This window comes from Cnephaeus nilssonii (genome assembly GCF_951640355.1).
Source record: "Cnephaeus nilssonii genome assembly, chromosome: 13".
NCBI classification, from domain to species: domain Eukaryota; kingdom Metazoa; phylum Chordata; class Mammalia; order Chiroptera; family Vespertilionidae; genus Cnephaeus; species Cnephaeus nilssonii.
Genome location: NC_137084.1, coordinates 20,506,812 through 20,527,893, shown reverse-complemented (window position 1 = coordinate 20,527,893; position 21,082 = coordinate 20,506,812). Strand labels below are relative to the sequence as shown.

The following is a 21,082-nucleotide window of genomic DNA, read 5'->3' as shown; positions in this document are numbered from 1 at the left end:
TCATTTCAGCAGAACTCACTTTAAAAAAAAAATTGAATCATAGTGCCCAGCCAGTGTGGCTCAGTGATTGAGCACTGAACTATGAACCCAGAGGTCACTGGTTTGGGGCTGTTAGCTTGGGGCAGCAGCTCTCAGATCTATTTGTACAATATATGGTAAATTGAAGTATAATGGTTTAAGGCGGCAGATATGCAAAATGTTAGAACTGGCATTACTGTCCATAATAAAATGTGTGACCATACAGTTTATCATCCAGCCATGACACTATAAAGAGTGACAGTGAACACTATTAATAATTACATTTGAAAAAACAGACTAAGAGCTAAGACTATCCTGGGAAAACCAAAACATATGGTCTATTTTGCCCATAAGGAAAAACAGGGAAGCTTAAGCAAAAAACATAGACACGAATATGTCAAAATAACAGAAAGTACTGACCCTGTAATTGACCAATGAAATTGAATCTCAATATAACAAGGTTGGAATACTGGATGTCCCTTTGAAATCTCTCTCTCTCTTTCTCTCTCTCTCTCTCTCTCTCTCAGCATTAAAAAGTCATTTCCTTATTTCCTTTATAATTCTTATTTAATTATTCTAATTGGCTCAAGCATCAAGTCTCACATTATGCTTCCTAATGTTATTAGCATTCATTTTGAACAAAGAGAGCTGAGTTTCTCCAGCCAGTGATCTCTAAATAGTAGGTATTAACACTGCCATATGGTAGAAACTCCTTTAATCTCAGAGATAGCCAGAAGGTTAATGGAATCACATTTCCTTACCAGTCCACTAACATGGACTGGTGAAACCTAGCTCTGGCCTCACTTGCATTCTCAGAAACACCTAAGTCTTGGGACTATTATAAAACCTACATATTGTCTGAGGGGACAAACTTCCATCTGCTGCCACAGCAAAGAATAATCAATCCAAATAAACCTTTAAAATGTCCAGAGAGAGAGTCTGGGTGCTTTGATACCAGGAAATTAGGCACAGGAAAAAAGCAAATAAATAAATAAGCCCAGTCGAAAACTAACCAAGAACTGTCAAAACATACCATGTAGTGAAGTAATGTATGGCCTATGGTTTCCTGTCTGCAAGTTATTTGCTAAGTGAAGCAACTGTGTCATAATCAATCTGCAGTAACCATGGCCAGAAGAGGTAATTTATAAGGAAGTGTATGTTTTATGGGCACTCCAGCATGTGTGGATTCTCTCAGGATGGTCTTACGCAGGCTCTGGAACCCAAGGTCAACAATATGCTGGGTTCCTATTTCTGTATTAGATTCTTATTGCTGCTGTAACTAATTACCACAAATTTATTGGCTTAAAACAAGACAAATTTATTATCATATAGTTCTGGAGGTCAGATGTCTGAAATGGATCTCACTGGTCTGAAATCAAAGTTTTGAAAGAGCTATGTTCTTCTAGAGTTTCTAGGGGAGAATCTATTTCCTTGCCTTTCCAGGTTTGGGAAGATGCCTGCATTCCTAGGCTCACGTTCCCTCCACTTTCAAAGTCAGCAACTGGATCCTTCCAACCTCTGCTTCCATCATCACATCACTTTCTCTGACTAATTCTCCTGCCTCACTCTTCCACTCATAAGAACTGCTGTGATTACTTTGGGCCCACTCAGATAATCCCAGATAATCTTCCTATCTTAAAGTCAGTTTATTAGCAACCTTAATTCCATGTGCAACCTTAATTCCCTTTACCGGGTAACCCAACACATTCACCAGTCCCAGGGATTAGGATATGGGCATCTCGAGTGGCTATTATTCTGTCTATACTCCCTCAAATGGCATACAAGGCCCTCCACAACGCAGAGCCAAACTGTCTTTCTGGTCTCATAACCCACATAGGCCATGTATCAATTATATATTGCTGCATAATGAGTTACCCTAAAACTCAATGGCTTAAAACAACATTTCTTATCTCACAGTTTCTGTGAGTCAGAAATCCAAGGGAAGGCTTAACTGGGTCCTCTGGCTCAGGGTCTCTGACAAGGCTGAAGTCAAAATGCCGCCTGGAGCATCCTTCATCTCAAAGCTTGACTGCTAATAACACTAGGAAGCAGAGTGGCATAACGTTTGACTTGTTGCTTGAGCCAATTGGAATAATTAAATAAGAATTGCATGGTCATTGACGGATTCCTCCCTCCTCGGCTGTTCGCTGGAACCTTCTCTCAGTTTTCCACACCTGGTTTTTCCCCAAGGCCGCTTATGACAGATAGCTTTATCAGAGCAAAAAATGAGAAGAGCCAGAGAGAGACTGCAAGTGAGAAGGAAGTTGGTCTTTTGTAACCTCATCCCATTACTTTTGCTGTATTATATTCATTAGAGACGAGGCCAGCCCACACTCCAGAGAATGGGGTTATGCGAGGGCATGTACCAGGAGCTGGGAACATGGGGCCATGCTAGAAGCTTTCTAGCATACCCCAACATGTACCCTGTGCTCTCACCTCACAAAACCATTAACATTCCCCGAAAACAAAAAATATTGTTTATAACCCGTCTTATATTTGTTCATTAATTCACTCATTCTAAAGGTATTCAAGTGGTACCTACTGTGAGCTAGGTAGTATCTCAAATGCTGGGGACAGAGCTGTGAACAAAATAGACAAAACCCCTTGGAGCAGACACTCTAGTTGGAAGGTGACAGACAATAAATAAACTGCACACATAGTGTGACAGAAGGTGAGAAGTGATACAGGTAAGGTGCACCGTGGGGGTTGGTGGGTGAGCATGTCTTATATACAGTGGTTCGGTAAAACCTCTCTAAAAGCTGACCTCTGAGCAGAGACATGACAGAAGTGAGGGAGCTGCCATGAGAATATTTGTAGTCTATTTGCTATACTCAAGCACACTTTGGCACAAAGTTCTGTACTTACTTTTGCCCACACCTGTATATACTTAACATTTAATACAGTGCATAGATCTCACATTTTCTAATTACTTACTTAGAAAGATAACATCTGAAAAATACTTTCATCCCCAGATAAGGAAAGAGAAGTCAAACGAAATTTCTGGGAAGCAGGTCCATTGCCTGCCTAAAGTCAAATAACTTCAAAGAGCCTAGACTGGAATCCAGGTCATGTCAACTTCATTGATTACATAAAGCCAGACTTCACCTGGCATATGGTAGCGAGAGAGCCTCAAAGGGCATATGATAAAGCACATACCTCAGACCATGAAGTGAAGTGTTACTTTAGGAACCACACAGAACTCAATGAAGTGGCTGCAGTTAGACACAGGTGGTCTGACAGGGAGTAACCCTGGGAGGAGGTCTCATTTATCTCAGTCTTTAGCCATACTCCCAGTGTAAAGACCCAGGATTTGGCTAAAGGGCACTTTGTCATTGCCTTCACTGCACACGCAGCCCAAATTTCTCATATGACTGTGCTACCTAGAAGTCACCTTCAGACACCTTGGAAGGTCTATAGTAGGTAAACATAGATAAGCAAATGGGAATTAGTTCTATCAGGGAGAGGTCAGCAGAGATCATTAGGAGTGACTGGGATGGGGGTGGAGGGCAGACTTTCCATAAAGAGAAGCTTATATAAGAGAAAGTAGAGAAGTACTCCACTTAATGACACTGGGATTTTTTTCACAGGAGACGTGGACAGAACAGGAGAGATAGGGATGGCCTGGTTTACCCTTTACCTCCTGAACCTTCTTTGGGCTTTGGCTGGGACCAGCACCCAGACCCGAAGCTCATGCTGTAAGTATAGTGTGTTTCCCGATTATGTCAGGGAAGCAGATACCCAAGGGACAGGTGGAAACCTCAGATACCGGTTTGCTGATAAGAAAGTGGTTTAAAAAGCAATCACTATAAGAGCTCCAAAATGGATGAGCCATGGTGGGCGTGTGTGGTTCATCTTTCCTGACTTAATAGTGAAAGTTCTTTAAGAGACAAATCTATGCATTTCATATAAAGAGAGATTGAAATACTGTTTCAGGAATGATGGCACACCCAGTGAGTAACTGTCCTTACCAGGTACCTCTACTAGATCCCTTTTGGGTACTCACTGAGTCATATCGCAAATCTTTAATTTGTCATTACAAAATGAGATTTTTTTTTAAAATGGATGCAAGAAAAACAGTGATTTGAGGGGAATGTGCTAGAAATAATGTGTCCATGAACCATATTGCTTGAAGTTGTTAAATGAGAAATCACTTTCTTAAAAGATAAAAAGTATTTGACAAGATACAGGGACTAATTAGCCTCAGAAGAAAATCTCAATGTTTTCTCCATTTCTCTTTAGTAATTAGCCTTGAGAAGCATCACTGACGATTGAAATGCTAATCCTGTCTTCTCCTAAAAGACCCAGGGAACATGTTTCTGGGAAGAGGGAATGAGGGTGAGGGGTTTTGTAAATGGTTTGTCTCTTCTCAGCTGTTCCCCCAGCACAGGAGCCCTTGGTTAACAGCATGCAAGTGCTTATGGAGAACTCTGTGACCAACTCAATCTACCCCAACCCCAGCGTCCTGATTGCCATGAACCTGGTTGGACCCTACAACCTGGAAGCCCAGAAGCTCCTGACTCGTCAGCTCATGGCCATTGACACAGCTGGTGAGAAGTCCAAGCCTCTCCATCCACATGCTCCCTGAATCCTGCACACTGTTCACTACCCCAGATCCCAACTCCCAATCCCCAACCCCAATGTGGCCTCTGAATATATCTAAATCTCCCAAACACCTTTCCCAACATATCTGGAAGACACATGGAAAGATCTGTGTATGAAGTCGGGACATTCATAGAGGAGCGCACTAATGCAGCAGGAGCTCTAGAATGGAAAAACAGTGGGCTTCTAGTTCTGGCTCTGCCACTTATTAACCCTGACCTTGAACAGTCTCTCTCTATCCTGCTTAAGCTCATTTTCCTCATTTGCAAAATGCAGATGATTCTAATAAAAATAACACTAATAGTAATCACAACAAGGATAATAATAATCAAATCTCTGTTCTGCTCTCTCACAGGAGTTGCCTTGAATCTCAAGTTAAAAAATAAAGTTAAAATTATTTTGCACCTGGCCAGTGTGGCTCAGTGGTTGGGCATTGACCTATGAACCAGGAAGTCACAATTCAATTCCCAGTCAGGGCACATGCCCAGGTTGTGGGCTCGATCCCTGGTGTGGGGTGTATAGGAGGCAGCCGATCAAAGATTCTCTCTCATCATTGATATTTCTATCTATCTCTCCCTTTCCCTTCCTCTCTGAAATCAAGAAAAATATATTTTTAAAAATTATTTTGCAATTATAAATTTTCATATGTGAATTTGTATGGGAGTTCTTGCTGCTTTTCTAAACAAACACTGTGGATTCTTGGTAGAGTTCTCAAGTCACATAGAGGCCACTGGATTAAATGTTCCTTGAGTATTTTTTCCATACTTCTTTCCTTAAGAATTAAGACAGATTTTTAAAAATCACACTATTTTAGCCGAAACCGGTTTGGCTCAGTGGATAGAGCATTGGCCTGTGGACTCAAGGGTCCCAGGTTCGATTCCGGTCAAGGGCATGTACCTTGGTTGCAGGCACATCCCCAGTAGGGGGTGTGCAAAAGGCAGCTGATCGATGTCTCTCTCTCATCGATGTTTCTAACTCTCTCTCCCTCTCTCTTCCTCTCTGTAAAAAATCAATAAAATGTACTTTTTTTAAAAAGAATATTTTTTAAAAATCACACTATTTTAAAAATTCAAAATGATCTGGAAAGAAGCAGAGAGTTCAGCTCTGGCCCCTGGTGCTTTCTCTTGCCTGAAAATACCTTTAACTATTTTGTTCTCTGCTGTGCAGATATGACCATTGGTCAGCTCGCACTCACCATCATGGCCCTCACCTCCTCCTGCCGAGACCCTGGGAATAAAGTATCCACTCTACAGAGACAAATGGAGACCTGGGCACCTTCAAGTAAGACCTCGTCGGAAGGGAGAGTAGAGTGAGGCAAATGGTCCTTACTGAGAATTTTACACCTAGAAAGAAGTGGAAAGTTAGGAAAGAGACAAGGTATCTCCACTCAGGTTCCCTCTGCTAATTCCATAGATGAGTTACTCACTTCCAATCCAAAATGAACCAGAAAGGACCAGTGGCCCAGGGCCACAGCCCTACCATGCCATCACCTGGCTGGAGACAGCACCAACCCTTTTACTCCATTCTCATGCCAGAGAAATATAGATAGGATCTTTAGCCAATATGGTATCTTTCTTTTTGGACAGGTTTTCTAGCAATGTCTATTAAAAAGGTTTGGCATTTCTTATCTCACAAATGTCCTCATTGTGGTGAATGTTAGTCTTACATAGGCTCTCTATCCTCTCCCAAGGCCCCAACGCTGAGGCTTCAAGCTTCTATGGGCCCAGTCTGGCGATCTTGGCATTGTGCCAGAAGAACCCTGAGACAACCTTACCAATAGCAGCCCGTTTTGCCAAGACCCTGCTGGCCAATTCCTCTCCCTTCAATGTAGGTGAGTTGGTTGCCACTTTCAAACTGCCCTGAACTGGGAACATTGAGGGCACTGAATGGTGGGGCTAGAGGGAAAGTAGGAGGGCGTGGAGCTGGAGATCATGAAAATGTCTGTAGAGGGGAGTATTTAACAAATATTTGTTGGACATGTGAATTAAGGGATAAATGAAAGGTAGATGGTAAAACCTAGACAATACTTGAAATGTCTGGTGGTTACAGAATCTCCATTGGGAGCAATAAACATGTCACCCAGGTCAGGTTTGTTCCCAGGCAAATTATTAAATCTACATCTAGACTCAGCTCTACCCTGAACCCTCTCTTTTATCACTAGTGATTCTTCCACATTCTATTCTTCTCAATGCTCCTTAGAAATCCAAATATGCTCTGTCTATTAAATAGCTACTTTCTGAACCCTAAGCCCACTGTGCTCCCCTTCAAGGACACAGTGGAACCGTCTTGTCCCTTCATTCTCTAAACATGGCTGCTTGTGAATGAAAGCCTTTCCTCTATAACACTATTTCCTTCTTGGGCCCACCCTTCTGCATCTAATGATCCCTTCTCTGTAGAATGCCCCTCATTCATTATCATTTTTCTCCTCTGCCACTCTCTAAGCAAAGGCGTTAACTCAGGTTTTTACCCCCTTATACATGCCTCATCAGCAACCTCTCTTGTTTTAGGGTCTTTCAGGCCAACGAGCCGGTAGATATTTACTCTAGTCCCCTCACTATGGGTAAAGAACAGATTGGCCTCTGATTACCATCTGGAGCATCTGGACATTTTTTACAACATTAGTTTCAACAATTCTGTCACCTCTAATGAGGTCATGCAACTTTATGGTAGAGATTGGGGTAGGGAGGGAAGATCAATAAAAGAAAAGATGCCATCTGGCAAGTCTTTTATTCATTCTGGTCTTGTCAGGCCAGAGCTGGCTAATTCAGTCCATTCATGTTTTCCTGTGGAAATAATTGAAAATTCCCTGTCCTGGGCCTATAAGGGGTGCTAAGCTCCCACTATCCAGGAGTTCACGGAGCACAGTAACAACAAAACAGCAGAGAGTGCTAAGATTGCAAAACAAGTACAAACAATGAATGTTATTTCAGAAAAGAGACTGCACTTGTTGTGCTGAGATGACCAGAGAAGGCTTTAAGGCAGTGGTTCTCAACCTTCCTAATGCCGAGACCCTTTAATACAGTTCCTCATGTTGTGGTGACCCCCAACCATAAAATTATTTTCGTTGCTACTTCATAACTGTAATTTTGCTACTGTTAATGAATCATAATGTAAATATCTGTGTTTTCCGATGGTCTTGGGCTCTACAGCAGCGGTTCTCAACAGGTTGAGAACCACTAGCAGGGTTGCCTAAGACTATCGGAAAATATTTACAGATATTTACATAATTTTATGGTTGGGGGTCACCACAACATGAGGAACTGTATTAAAGGGTCTCGGCATTAGGAAGGTTGAGAACCACTGCTTTAAGGAGACATGGTGATGGCTAGGCCTTTGAGAACCAGTGGCATTTTTGAAAGATAAATATTGGGATTAGAGTAGTGGGAGTGAATAGACTGCCAGTCTATACCTTCTAGCTGTGTGGGCTTGGGCAGTTATTTAACCTCTCTGGGATTCCATTTCTCATTCCTTAAATGGATATAAGTATAGGTCCTATTTCACAGGTTGTTCTGAAGAGTAAAGGAGATAATGTACCTAGTATGCAGTAAGTTATCCATATGCAGATAAATGTTAGTTGTTTATATTGTTGTGGTGGTGGTTGTCTTATCCCCCTATGATTCACAGACACTGGAGCAATGGTGACCTTGGCTCTGACCTGTATGTACAACAAGATCCCTGTAGGATCAGAGGAAGGTTACAGAACCCTATTCGGTCAGGTACTAAAGGATGCTGTGGAGGATATCAGCATGAGGATCAAAGACAATGGAATCATTGGGGGCATCTACAGTACTGGCCTTGCCATGCAGGTAAACATATTAATGATGTTCTTCATTGGGTCCATGCCAATAAGACTGGATTGTAGGATCAAGAGACCAGGTTTCTTCTAAAGTCTCTGGGAAAGACCAACTAGTGTGACCTAAGATAGATTCCTTGTGGTGCCTGTGCCTCAGTTTCTCTACTGGTAAAATGCTGGTAAGTGTTAATTCCTCCCTCACCCTCTTCCAGGGGAAAGTGTGAAAAATCTACATGAACTCTTTTCCCTTCCTTGGGTAAATAAAAACAAAACAAATAAATCCAAGAAAATTATTTATTATTAATAATGAACAGTTTGTTCATAATAATTATAGACTAAGGAAAATCTGATGTATAAAAATAAGGATGTTAAAATAGGTTCTCAAAAAAATATTGAGCTTTCTAATTCCACCTTGCCTATCAAGTGTTCTTTTTTCAGCCCTTTATCTCAATCCAAAAAAAGGACAGGCTTGTATTCAAAATGATTAATTAAAATAATCTAATAAATATGCTAATGCTTTCAAGGCTCACATCAAATCTTTGTCAAGCTTTATTTCAATCTTGAACTGATTTTCATCTCACAAAGAGCTCTAATAAATGGTGGAGCCACATGTGTCAGGTAACCAAGTCCATACTATACTTCCCTTGTATAGATTCCTGGACTTGGATTACATCACATGCTGCTTGATTAGGGTTGATTAAGGCAGCATCCTCCCATGGAAAGCACACCAATGATAATGGGGAGAGATAAGCAACTAGAATCAGAAACTAAAGGGTCTTCTATGGCCAAATCCTCTATTCCAAGCTAAAAAGTTTGTGCTTCAAAGTCTCAAAAATACTCAGTCTCTATGTCAATGGAATTTGCTGTGCAACAAAATGTTGTTTGTTACCATGGCTGAAACATATGAGACCAATCCCTGGGCTCAGGTCTAGAAAGCTTTGTGGAAGAACAAAAGCAGTGCAAAGGGATAGAAAATGTGTTTTAGTTATGATTCACTTAAAATAAACTTGTTTCACCTAACGTAAGACAGAGAAGTGTTTTGTTATGGCTAATTTGGTTTATGAATTCTGTTTGGGATTTTATCACCTGCAAGGTACAATCTGATAAACTGTTCCTGAGAATTATTAAAGCTATTTCTATGAAAAGGCAAGACTGCATCCATATACAGATAACAGGTTATGTGAATTTATTGTCAGTTATGATAAAAAGCCTTCTCCTGCCTCACTTTTGGCCCAATTTTGGAGTTGAATCAAAATATATAACCTTTTTCTAATCTAAAATGTTCTAGTATAAAAAAAAAACCAAAGGCCTTGGGAGCTATAATAACTTGGGTTTAAATCTGCCACCACTTTAGCAAATATTGAATTTATCTGAATTTTATTTTTCCTCATAATAACAAGGTTGCAAAGGTATTAAAAAAAATCACAGGCACGATGTGGTGTGCAATAATTGTTGGTGGTTTATCCCAGCAGAAGAGTGGTGACTTTGAGCTTCTGATTCAGCCCTCACTCACCTTCTTCCAGGGTATCAGTACCCTTCAATGGCCTGAGCCACCCACATTGCTTCCCAAAGGCACTCATGAGTCATTTCCTCTGTTCCAGAATTTTTCTTCTTTCTTCCATCAATATGCTTATGCTTTCAAGGCTCTTCTAATGGAAACTTAACTTGAAAAGGATCTGACCTTCCTCATGCAAAGTTATTGATGAATTCTCACATTGTTACTCCTCTCTATAGTGTTGGTGTTGGTAGTTTATCCCAAGAGGCTCCATCTCACTTAGTGGGATTTGAGAGTTGAATATGGAAAGTGAACAAGATAAGGTTGGTGAGGAGTACCCATGGGATGCCTAAACCAAACTTCCCTATAAAGAGCCATGGCTCATGGTTGATGAGGTTAACAGTGATGGTTGTACCTTTCCAAACTATTTAATTGCTCATACTAATGCCTCACAGAGCCATTTATGACACCTTTCTCCCTTCCCCCATTTCCCATCTCAAGCTTCAGGTAAACTGATCATCAGAAATTTCAGCCCATTAACAAGCTCTGGTGACCATGGCCAGCACAATCCTAAAGGGAGGGAAGTGGTAACGAAGTGGTAACTTACTATTTCACATAAACTGGGATGTCCAAGTGACAGGAACCAATTCCAGCATGTAATAATTACAAGAGTTTCATCAAAAGGTTGGTGAAGCTTGGTGGGCTCAACAAGGGTGAGCCACATATGTAGTTTACCTGTTGGAATGGCTAAATGGCACTTTCCCCAAACCTGAATAGATTATTGTTTGCTGCCAGACAGCTCAGGGCATTTTATTGCCTCCTGTTGGCCAAACACCTGAACAGCTGTAGGCTATTCCCCAACCTGACAATACCCTTTGATACCCTACCCTTTTAAGTGTACGTCTCCACCTTGCCTTAGGACAAATTGTGTTAATAAAAGCAGGGTCCTGAGTCGAGGAAGTAGTCTTCAGTTCCTTTAGCTGAAGATCCTCTGACCCCCAATGCCTTTCAAAATTATCTTTTGTCTTTGGACTTCTTAATCTACGCATCAGCCCCTTTCTCCAGAATGCTGAACCCTTTGTAAGGCTGGGACAAGAATCCCGGCATCCAAGGATGGATTAGGTGATTTCAGAATTCATCAAAATAAAGGGCTCCAATCATGATATCAGGAACCACTCTTTTTTTCATGTCTCAGCCCTGGTTTTTGCCATTCTTTCCTGTTCCTTGGCTTCTTCCAAGTGGCCGAAGAAGATGGTAACTAACAACTCAATGCTTACTTAGTTGATACCAGTTAAATAACCTCAATAGGGAAACAAAATGCTTCTCTCAATGTCTGTTTATCAGGGAAGAACTTTGATTAGTGCATGTGTCCACCAATCACTGTCACTAAGAGGTTGACATTCCATAATTATCCCAGCACAGTACATGAGTCCACCACTGGCCAGGGTGGTGGAGCCTCTGGGTGACAGTCCCAACATGATCAAAAGTGTGGGGGGAGTACATCAAAGGGTGTGCAGGACAACACAAATCAAAATAGGTCTACTATGTTTGGATGTCCAAGACTGAAGCTCCCCTGAAGCTTGCTTTGCCCAGCTCTCGCCCTCATTCTCTATGCAAGAACTGTTAGTAAATACAGCAGCCCTAATAGTGTTCCCAGAATCTAAGTGTGTGTCTAGTATGTGACAGACACTGAGCTAAATGGTGGGGATGCAGCAGTGAACAAGACAGATGTTCCTATGCAGCTTCAGTTTGGACTCTGGGTGATCAAAGAGATTAACAATCAAGTGTATCCCTTATAAAACAAGCCTAATCTCTCTATCTCTATCTCTGTCTCTGTCTCTGTCTCTTGTCTGTGTGTGTGTGTTCCAGGCTCTCTCCGTGACACCTAAGCAATCTAACAAGGAATGGAACTGCAAGAAGACTATGGATGCAGTACTTAATGAGATTAAACTGGGAAAATTTCGCAACCCCATGTCCATTGCCCAAATCCTCCCTTCCCTGAAAGGGAAGACATACCTAGATGTGCCCCACACGTCTTGCAGCCCTGGTAAGAACTCTTAACATCTGTCTTTCCTAATGTCATAAACTGGCAACTTATATCAGGAATGTTATGTGGGTTCAATTTTAAGTGGTATATAGGCTTTTTTATGTCCATTACTTCCATGTAGGCAGAACCACATCTGGCTTCCAATCCTCAAGAGTTGTGTGATAACACACAGCCATATACCATCCTGCACTCAGAATTCAGTCCTCATGTCCACTTCATTCAACACACATTTAATGATAGCCTACTGTGAGTAAAGCATTTTGTGAAATAGAGAGGGAGGATCCATGGTCCTAACAATCAAATAACAGATCACTTCATTCATTTGACAAATGTACCAAATATGCACTATTTTATCATATCTTCTCTGCACAAATCCAGCTGACAAATATGTAGACAAAAACTACAATATTTGGAGGAATGAAGTAATTATTAAATAGAAATAGAAGACATATATATCGCAAAAGCAAAGAAAGTGTAACCAATCACTGACTTCATCTGGGAGGCTTAGGAAAAGAACAGAGTTGACATTTCAGGCAAGCTTTGAAGCTCTAAATATGAACCCTTGGTGCTCACAGCACACCAAATGGATGGGGTAGAACCCTGACACACAACCTTTTTATTTGAAATATCCTTATTTTGCCTGATTACAAATATAATACAGAGATACAATGCAGAAATATGCATTTAGAAACTGGGAGTCCTGCATAAAAATTATATCACTCCAGACATAACTAGTCTTTGGATTTAGATTCCTCCAACTCTTCTTTCTACTCAAATACTAAAATAAATTATTATTCATGTTATGTTGTATGGGCTTCCTAAGATAAGCAGAGATTAATAAACCCCTTGTCTATCTCAGAGCAGAATCTATAATCAAATAACCTAATCCCAATCATACCAGATATAGCCACATTCTCCTAACCTTAGGCTTCTTCCTAGTGATTTCTCAGCTTTAACCAGGTGACAATGGATTTCCCTCCCAGGATTCCACAATAGCTGCCCAGGTACTTTGTTAAATAGTCTGAAATGTACTACCTTTACTTCCATTCTTAGGGTTAACAACAACAACAAACATACAACTTAACAATGAGTGCCATGTAAAATACATGACTTAGGGCTCTCAATCCTCCCTTCAAGTTACAAATTCTTTTAACAGAATAAATGTCCATTGTACAACTATCTGTCAGTTCTTCAACTACAATCAGTTCTCTAGAATGGAAATGAGAGCTTCATTGTGAACATTCTACAAACTCATTGCCATTTCATGAAATGTTTACAGGGACAGGTTTCCGACAACAAAGATTTTGCCCCTTTAAATACAAACCTTATTGTGGTTAACAATTTTGGCCTCTTCGCTCTTCACAGATCCTGAGGTACCTCCAACTCTACCCAACCATCCTAGTCCTGTCCCCACCATGGGACCCAACATCACTGTCAAATACACCATCAATAACCAGCTGAGGGGAGTGGAGCTGCTCTTCAATTTCACCATAGATGTTAGTGTGAAAAGTGGGTCTGTGCTACTTGTGGTCCTAGAAGAAGCACAGCGCAAAAATTCCACATTCAAGTGAGCACTACAAGTGGCATTCGCCATTCTTTCTGAGCCTAACCTGAATTACCATTTTTGCTCTCTCTTTCCTTCATTTACTTACTCTTTTTCCTTCTCATAATAGAACAGATTTTTATTTATTTATTTATTTATTTTTAATATATTTTATTGATTTTTTACAGAGAGGAAGAGAGAGGGACAGAGAGCTAGAAACATCGATGAGAGTGAAACATCGATCAGCTGCCTCCTGCACACCCCCCACTGGGTATGTGCCCGCAACCAAGGCACATGCCCCTGACCGGAATCGAACCCAGGACCCTTGAGTCCACAGGCCGACGCTCTATCCACTGAGCCAAACCGGTCAGGACCAGATTTTTATTTAAATGGCCCCTTGAGAGCCTGCAATCTCTCATGAAAAATTAGATCATCCAAATCAATATATGATAGAATTTTTTAAAAAGGAATTCAAAGGAGAGAGAGTCCATTGTGGATTAGAACAGTCAAGAAGCTCGTGGCTTTGGACCACATTCAAAGAATAAGTACCATCCAGGAAAATATGAGAGAGTAGCATTTAGAGAAAGGAATGATTAGAACAAAGAATTCAAGACTGGAATGGGAAAGGAATTCAAGGTCAATGAGTAAGCCAGCTTGATTAGAGCAGAGAATTTGAGATTTAATTGAATCTGGAAGGATAGATTGGGTGGTTTTGTAAAAAGCTTGAAATGCCACGCTAAGGAGGTTGGACTTCATATTGCAGAGAAGTACTGTAAGATTTTGAATATGAAAAGCCATGTTGTAAAATGTTAAATGCTGGGGCATGAGAGACTACAGTAATGAAGCTGTAAAGTGATGAAGACTGCCTCTAGAATAAATGGACTCACAGCAAGGAAGAGTCACAGGGCTCTGAGTACAGGATGTGGAGGTCAAGAGAAAGAAGTTTCAGCACTATTGACAGGAGTATCAGGAATAGAGAGAAACATAATTCCTCTAGATATTTTTAATTGTGGGTGTTTGAAAGAGAAATATCAGGAAGCTTTTGGAGGTATAAAGGAAGTTCTAGAAAAAGAGGACAGTATAGGCAAAAGAGATTGGGTAGGGGTGATGATCCAAGTTAAAAAACTGCACAGTCCTAGCCGGTTTGACTCAATGGATGGAGCATAGGCCTGCAGACCACTGACTTTTCTTTTGCTGACTATGAATGTAATAAAAATACACAGAGTATAAATTTTGAGGAAGAAAAAGCATAGAGGAAACAAAATATCTTTACTTCATCCACAATATATTCACTGTTGCTGCTTTTTATAATTTTGTAGGGTTTTTTTTTTATGCATATTACAAAGGGTCCTGGGTTTGATTCCAGTCAAGGGCATAATTAGATATGTCTTTTGGTTTTTTTGAGAGTATTATCTTTTTGTTTGTTTTGTTTTGTTAATACTCACCCAAGGATATTTTTCCATTGATTTTTTGGGAAAGTGGGAGAGAGAGGGAAAGACAGAGAGAAACATCAATGTGAGATAAACACATTGATTGGTTGCCTCTTGCAAGAGCCCTGACCAAGGCCCCAGGCTGGAGAGGTGCCTGCAACCGAGGTACATGCCCTTGACTGGAATCAAACCCAGGACCCTTTGTAATATGCATAGAAAAAACACCTACAAAATTATAAAAAAGCAGCAACAGTGAATATATTGTGGATGAACTAATGAGGTTTTGTTTCCTCTATGCTTATTCCCATTTTATAGACAGAACCATTTAGACCCAAAGAGGTTAAGTAATATTCCTAAAGTCATATAACGTGTAATTAATAGAGTTGAGATTTTTCCTTTTCAGACTATGAATGTAATAAAAATACACATCGTAGAAATTTTGAGGAAGAAAAAGCATAAAAGAAACAAAACCTCTATAGTCCATCCACAATATAATCACTGTTTCTGATTTTATAATTTTGTAGGTGTTTTTTTCTATGCATATTACAAATAGTTGTGATCCACTATATATGTGGGATGGGTAAGTATTTTATATAAAATTTGTATCCCACATTTTCACTTACCATTATTACATAAGCCTTTTCCCATGTCACTGGAAATTGTTGAAAATACAGTTTTCATAACTGCAAATTATATAATGTTGGATATTCATTCTATCACTTACCTGATTACTAGTATTTGCCCATTGTTGCACATTTACATATTTAATTTGCTTATTAATGGTTATCTTTTAAATCCTTTCATGTAAGTCCAATTGATTTCATATTTATTAGTCATTTATATTTTCTCTTTTAAGCATGATTTTATCTGATCTTTCACACACTTAAATGCCTTTGTCCCTTCATCTTACCCCCTTATTGCCTGACCTAAAGTAAAGTGTTAATCATATATATGGTTTTATTCTTACAGATTTGAAACCACAATGACATCCTGGGGCCCTATTGTCTCTTCTATCAACAATATTGCTGAAAATGTGAATCACAAGACATATTGGCAGTTCCTTAGTGGCAAGACACCTTTGAATCAAGGTTAGAGAATAGAAGAAATTGGGACATTTCCTCCATAGTTTGAAGGCTACATTCTTTAATTTCCTTATTTAATTAGTTCATTCATTTGATCAGTAAATACTAAGTGATAGATGATTGGTAAGTGATAGACAAATGATAGATAGATGGTGGATAGAAAAATAGATAAATATATAGATACATGTTAGCTGGTTGATAAATGATAGACAAATTATAGATGATAGATAGATAGATAGATAGATAGATAGATAGATAGATAGATAGATAGAATGAGTGGCTATTTTAAAAGGCTTTTTTAAAAAATCAAGAATCCTGACTCCTTTCTGAGAAAATATCCAGTGAACAAGAAAAGTGGAGTAATCTACTTAAAACAATAAGAGCTGAAGAAGGAAAAAGCAAATAATGTGAGAGAGACAAAAAGAAAAGATGGAAAACAATGAATTCATAGCCAGTGGTAAACAATATGAAGGATAGAATAATCACCATTTGTGTAGAGATGTTACATTTTCTTGTTTCATACATCCACTTTGTTAGTATTAGTGAATCTCTTTTTACAGAGAAAGAAACTAAGTCTTAGAGACATGAAAGGGACTTGTAAAAAGGCACAGTCTAGCGTGCGACAGAGCAGAGAGTCAAGCCCACGAAGAGTGTGCTTTACTAGTATACCACAGCTTCACTCAAAATTCATTCTTCACTTTCTTTTGCTGTACGCATTTGTTTTTAAATATCCAAAGAACATCTGTATGTGCATTTTGTGTGGGAAAAGAAGGATGAATAAATCAACAAGTTCAGCAAAACTTTAACATTCTTTAAAATGTTAGCATAAAAACTAAAATATCCTATAAGGGCAGGGGTATATGGTTTTGTCTAAGGATGACGTTACCTAGTTAATCTGATATTGTCACCACGTAGAGAGATGTGAAGCCAACTAAAGTCATAGCAGAGCCAAGACTGGTCTCTGTTAAGATGCTTCAATATCCAAGATGACAATGAGAGAGATGTTTTCTGAGAGTCTATCATGTACTAACAAAATCTGGCCAACAGGAATTTGTGGGATTGCAGCAAAGCATATTAATAAGGATCTTAGAGTCATATGAGCCTTGATTAGAAGCTCTTTCTCTTATTTAATAGTTGCATCAGGCAAGTAATGAATCTTCTGAGCTGGTTCCCACAGTCACAAAATGGAAATAGTAATAAACATTTATTGGGTTATTGTGAGGATTAGCAATAATGTGTTTAAAATGAGTAAGTGCAATGTCTTTTGCAAAGAATGTGTTTTAAAAAAATGCTAATTTATTGTTATTAATTCCCTGCCACCTTCATGTCAAGAATTGCCTAAGGACTTAAGCAGATTTACTCTCATGTGTGCCAATTATTATTCTACTTTGAAGGAAGGGATAGTAAACAGAAAGGCCTCAGAGATCCAAAAAGATTTGGGTCTGGATTGTCATTCTTTCTGACGATGGGCTTCTTGAAAACTGATAATGAGTATTGTCACCATCTTAGCTTTCCTGCTCTAAAAGACAAGAATTCTCAACAAAATCAAAAGTCAATATAAGTTCCTGCCCTGAATGCTCTAAATCTGGCTTAAATACATCATTTTGATAATAACCACCATTTATTGAACACTTATCATGTGTCTGGTACAATATTAGGCACCTAATATTCATTATTTGTAATCCAGGATAAATATTATTTGTGCAATTTTATATATGAGGCTCACACAATTTAAGGGCTTGCCCAAAGACATACTCCCTATGGTCACCTAGAGCCTGCAAACAAGGACTCCCTAAATTTTAATTCAATGCTCCTTCCATACTCACCAAGCTACCCATTTTGCTCTACAATGATTTTACTTCTCTAACGATGGCCTGATCCTTTGGGAGGTGGGGGTGGTTATATGCACCATGATGACCTCTGTTACTCTCTGCTTGTTTTCAGGAGTTGCTGACTATATACCTTTCAATCATGAGCATATCACAGCTAATTTCACCCAGTATTAAGGACGAAGTGAGTTCAGATTCTATTGAATATTTCCAAAGGATGGTTGAAATTCTATGGTCATACCATATTCCTAGTTTAAAAACAAAACAAAACAAAATGTGGAAACCATATGTAGAATAAATGATGATGCAAACTTCTATAGAGTTGTACCATCTGTGACTCATGAAAACAAAGTCCGGCTTCTCAAGGCAATGACTAACAGTCATCATTTAAACCTGGGGTGAGGGAGATGGAAGAGCCCAGGTTATATTTTTGGAGATCATTCTGACTTTCTTCTTTAAAAAAAAAAAAAAATTATATATATATATATATATGTGTGTGTGTGTCCTATCTAATAGACAAATATGCAAATTGACCATACCTCCAACACGCCCACAAGCCACGCCCACCATCCAATCAGAGCAAGTATGCAAATTAACCCAAACCAAGATAGCTACAGCCACAGAGAGCAAGGTTTCCTAAGTAACAGAGGAAGCCAAGCTTTCTGCCTGCCCTTACCAGGCCTAAGCCTCCACTCAAGCTACAAAGTTTCAATTATAGAAGGTAAACAAATTCAAACAAATGGCAGCAGAATGGAGCTTGAGAGAGCAGGCCAGGGTTGCCGCTGGCAACAGGGGAAATAAAGCTTTCCGCACACCCTGGCCGGGCCCACCCGCTTAAGGCAACAAAGTTTCAATTATAACCCCAACAGAAATGGCTGCCGGCCCTCGGAGGGAGCCCCAGGCTTGGCTCTGCTCCAGACTACAAAGTTTCAATTGTAGAAGGAAAATAAATTCCAGATACCAGGGCATCCGCTTGGGTTGCCAGGGGGCGTGGCCGGCCTGCAAACCACCACACGCCCCTCGCTCAGGCCGCCCCACACCCCAAGGGAACCCCCACCTGATCCGGGACGCCCTTCAGGGAAAACCAGCTGGCCCCCACCCCTGTACCAGGCCTCTATCCTATCTAATAAAAGAGTAATATGCAGATTGAGAAAGAAACTCACTACAGACTGATTCATTTGCCTGTCAGCATAACTATTTTTGCTCGTCGCACATTCAATTCTTATAAGTATATCTATAGTGACACATGATTTCGCTCATCTAGGGGAAATGATGAACAACATAGACTGATGAACAAGAACAGAACCAGAAACAAGGAGGCATCGATCGGACTATCGGGCCTCAGAGGGAGGATAGGGGAGGGTGGGGGGAGGGGGGAGAGATCAACCAAAGGTCTTGTGTGCATGCATATGAGCCTAACCAATGCTTAAGTTCAACAGAGGGTTGGGGCATCCAAGGGGAGGGGTGTGGGATGGGAATGGGGGGATGAGGACAAATATGTGACACCTTAATCAATAAAGAAATTAAAAAAAATAAAAAATAAAAAATAAAAAGGAAGAACATAAAAAAAAAAAATATATATATATATATATATATATATGTGTGTGTGTGTGTGTGTGTCCTATCTAATAGACAAATATGCAAATTGACCATACCTCCAACACGCCCACAAGCCACGCCCACCATCCAATCAGAGCAAGTATGCAAATTAACCCAAACCAAGATAGCTACAGCCACAGAGAGCAAGGTTTCCTAAGTAACAGAGGAAGCCAAGCTTTCTGCCTGCCCTTACCAGGCCTAAGCCTCCACTCAAGCTACAAAGTTTCAATTATAGAAGGTAAACAAATTCAAACAAATGGCAGCAGAATGGAGCTTGAGAGAGCAGGCCAGGGTTGCCGCTGGCAACAGGGGAAATAAAGCTTTCCGCACACCCTGGCCGGGCCCACCCGCTTAAGGCAACAAAGTTTCAATTATAACCCCAACAGAAATGGCTGCCGGCCCTCGGAGGGAGCCCCAGGCTTGGCTCTGCTCCAGACTACAAAGTTTCAATTGTAGAAGGAAAATAAATTCCAGATACCAGGGCATCCGCTTGGGTTGCCAGGGGGCGTGGCCGGCCTGCAAACCACCACACGCCCCTCGCTCAGGCCGCCCCACACCCCAAGGGAACCCCCACCTGATCCGGGACGCCCTTCAGGGAAAACCAGCTGGCCCCCACCCCTGTACCAGGCCTCTATCCTATCTAATAAAAGAGTAATATGCAGATTGATCATCACTGCAACACACAATATAGCTTCCCCCATGTGGTCAAAGATCCTGCCCCCATGTGGACACAAGATGGCCACCACAAGATGGCCAGCAGGAGAGGGCAGTTGGGAGGCACCCGGCCTGCAAGGGAAGGCAGTTGAGAAGGACCAAGCCTGCAAGGGAGGACAGTTGAGAGGGACCAAGCCTGCAAGGGAGGGCAGTTGGAGGTGATCAACCCTGCAGGAGAGGGCAGTTAGGGGTGACCAGGCCGGCAGAGGAGGGAAGTTGGGGGCAAACAGGCTGGCAGGGGAGTGGTTAGGGGGTGATCAGGCTGGCAGGCAGAAGCGGTTAGGGGCAATCAGGAAGGCAGGCAGGCAAGCAGTTGGGAGCCAGCAGTCCTGGATTGTGAGAGGGATGTCCGACTCCCCGTTTAGGCCCGATCCCACCGGCTACAGTCCGACTCCCCGTTTAGGCCCACCGGGATCGGGCCTAAACGGGGAGTCGGACATCCCTCAAGGGGTCCCATGTTGGAGAGGGTACAGGCTGGGCTGAGGGACAACCCCCCTCTGTGCACGAATTTCGTGCACCGGGCCTCTAGTATATATATATATATATATATATATATAATTATATAATTGAGTTTAGAGAGAGGAAGGGAGAGGGATAGAGATAGAAATGTCAATGAGAGAGAAACATCAAGACATTGATTGGCTGCCTCCTGCACGCCCCTACTGGGGATCCAGCCTGTAACCTGGGCATATGCTCTGACTGGGAATTGTACCATGACCCCCTGGTTCATGGGCTGATGCTCAACGACTGAGCCACACTGGCCAGGCCTGAGCTTCTTGATTAATTAACACACTCCTTTACTTACACAAGTGAAATGGTATATTTTAAAACTCCTATTTTTGTTTCATATACCAAGTACTCCTTTTCTAATCACAAAGTGTAAATATATTTATATACATGCATACATACATACATACATGAAATGGCAAGAAT

The 21,082-nt window shown here is 40.8% G+C and overlaps 1 protein-coding gene across 1 annotated transcript; it reads left to right on the top strand.

Moving 5' to 3' along the window:
• Positions 1 to 3,634: 3,634 nt before the first annotated feature.
• Positions 3,635 to 18,013, top strand: CBLIF (cobalamin binding intrinsic factor; the record flags this gene model as incomplete). Its single annotated transcript, XM_079786859.1, has 9 exons — positions 3,635 to 3,713; positions 4,389 to 4,565; positions 5,785 to 5,898; positions 6,308 to 6,448; positions 8,242 to 8,423; positions 11,775 to 11,952; positions 13,318 to 13,519; positions 15,895 to 16,013; positions 17,952 to 18,013. 9 exons carry the CDS (start codon positions 3,635 to 3,637, stop codon positions 18,011 to 18,013), a joined length of 1,254 nt encoding a protein of 417 aa, XP_079642985.1.
• Positions 18,014 to 21,082: the final 3,069 nt, after the last annotated feature.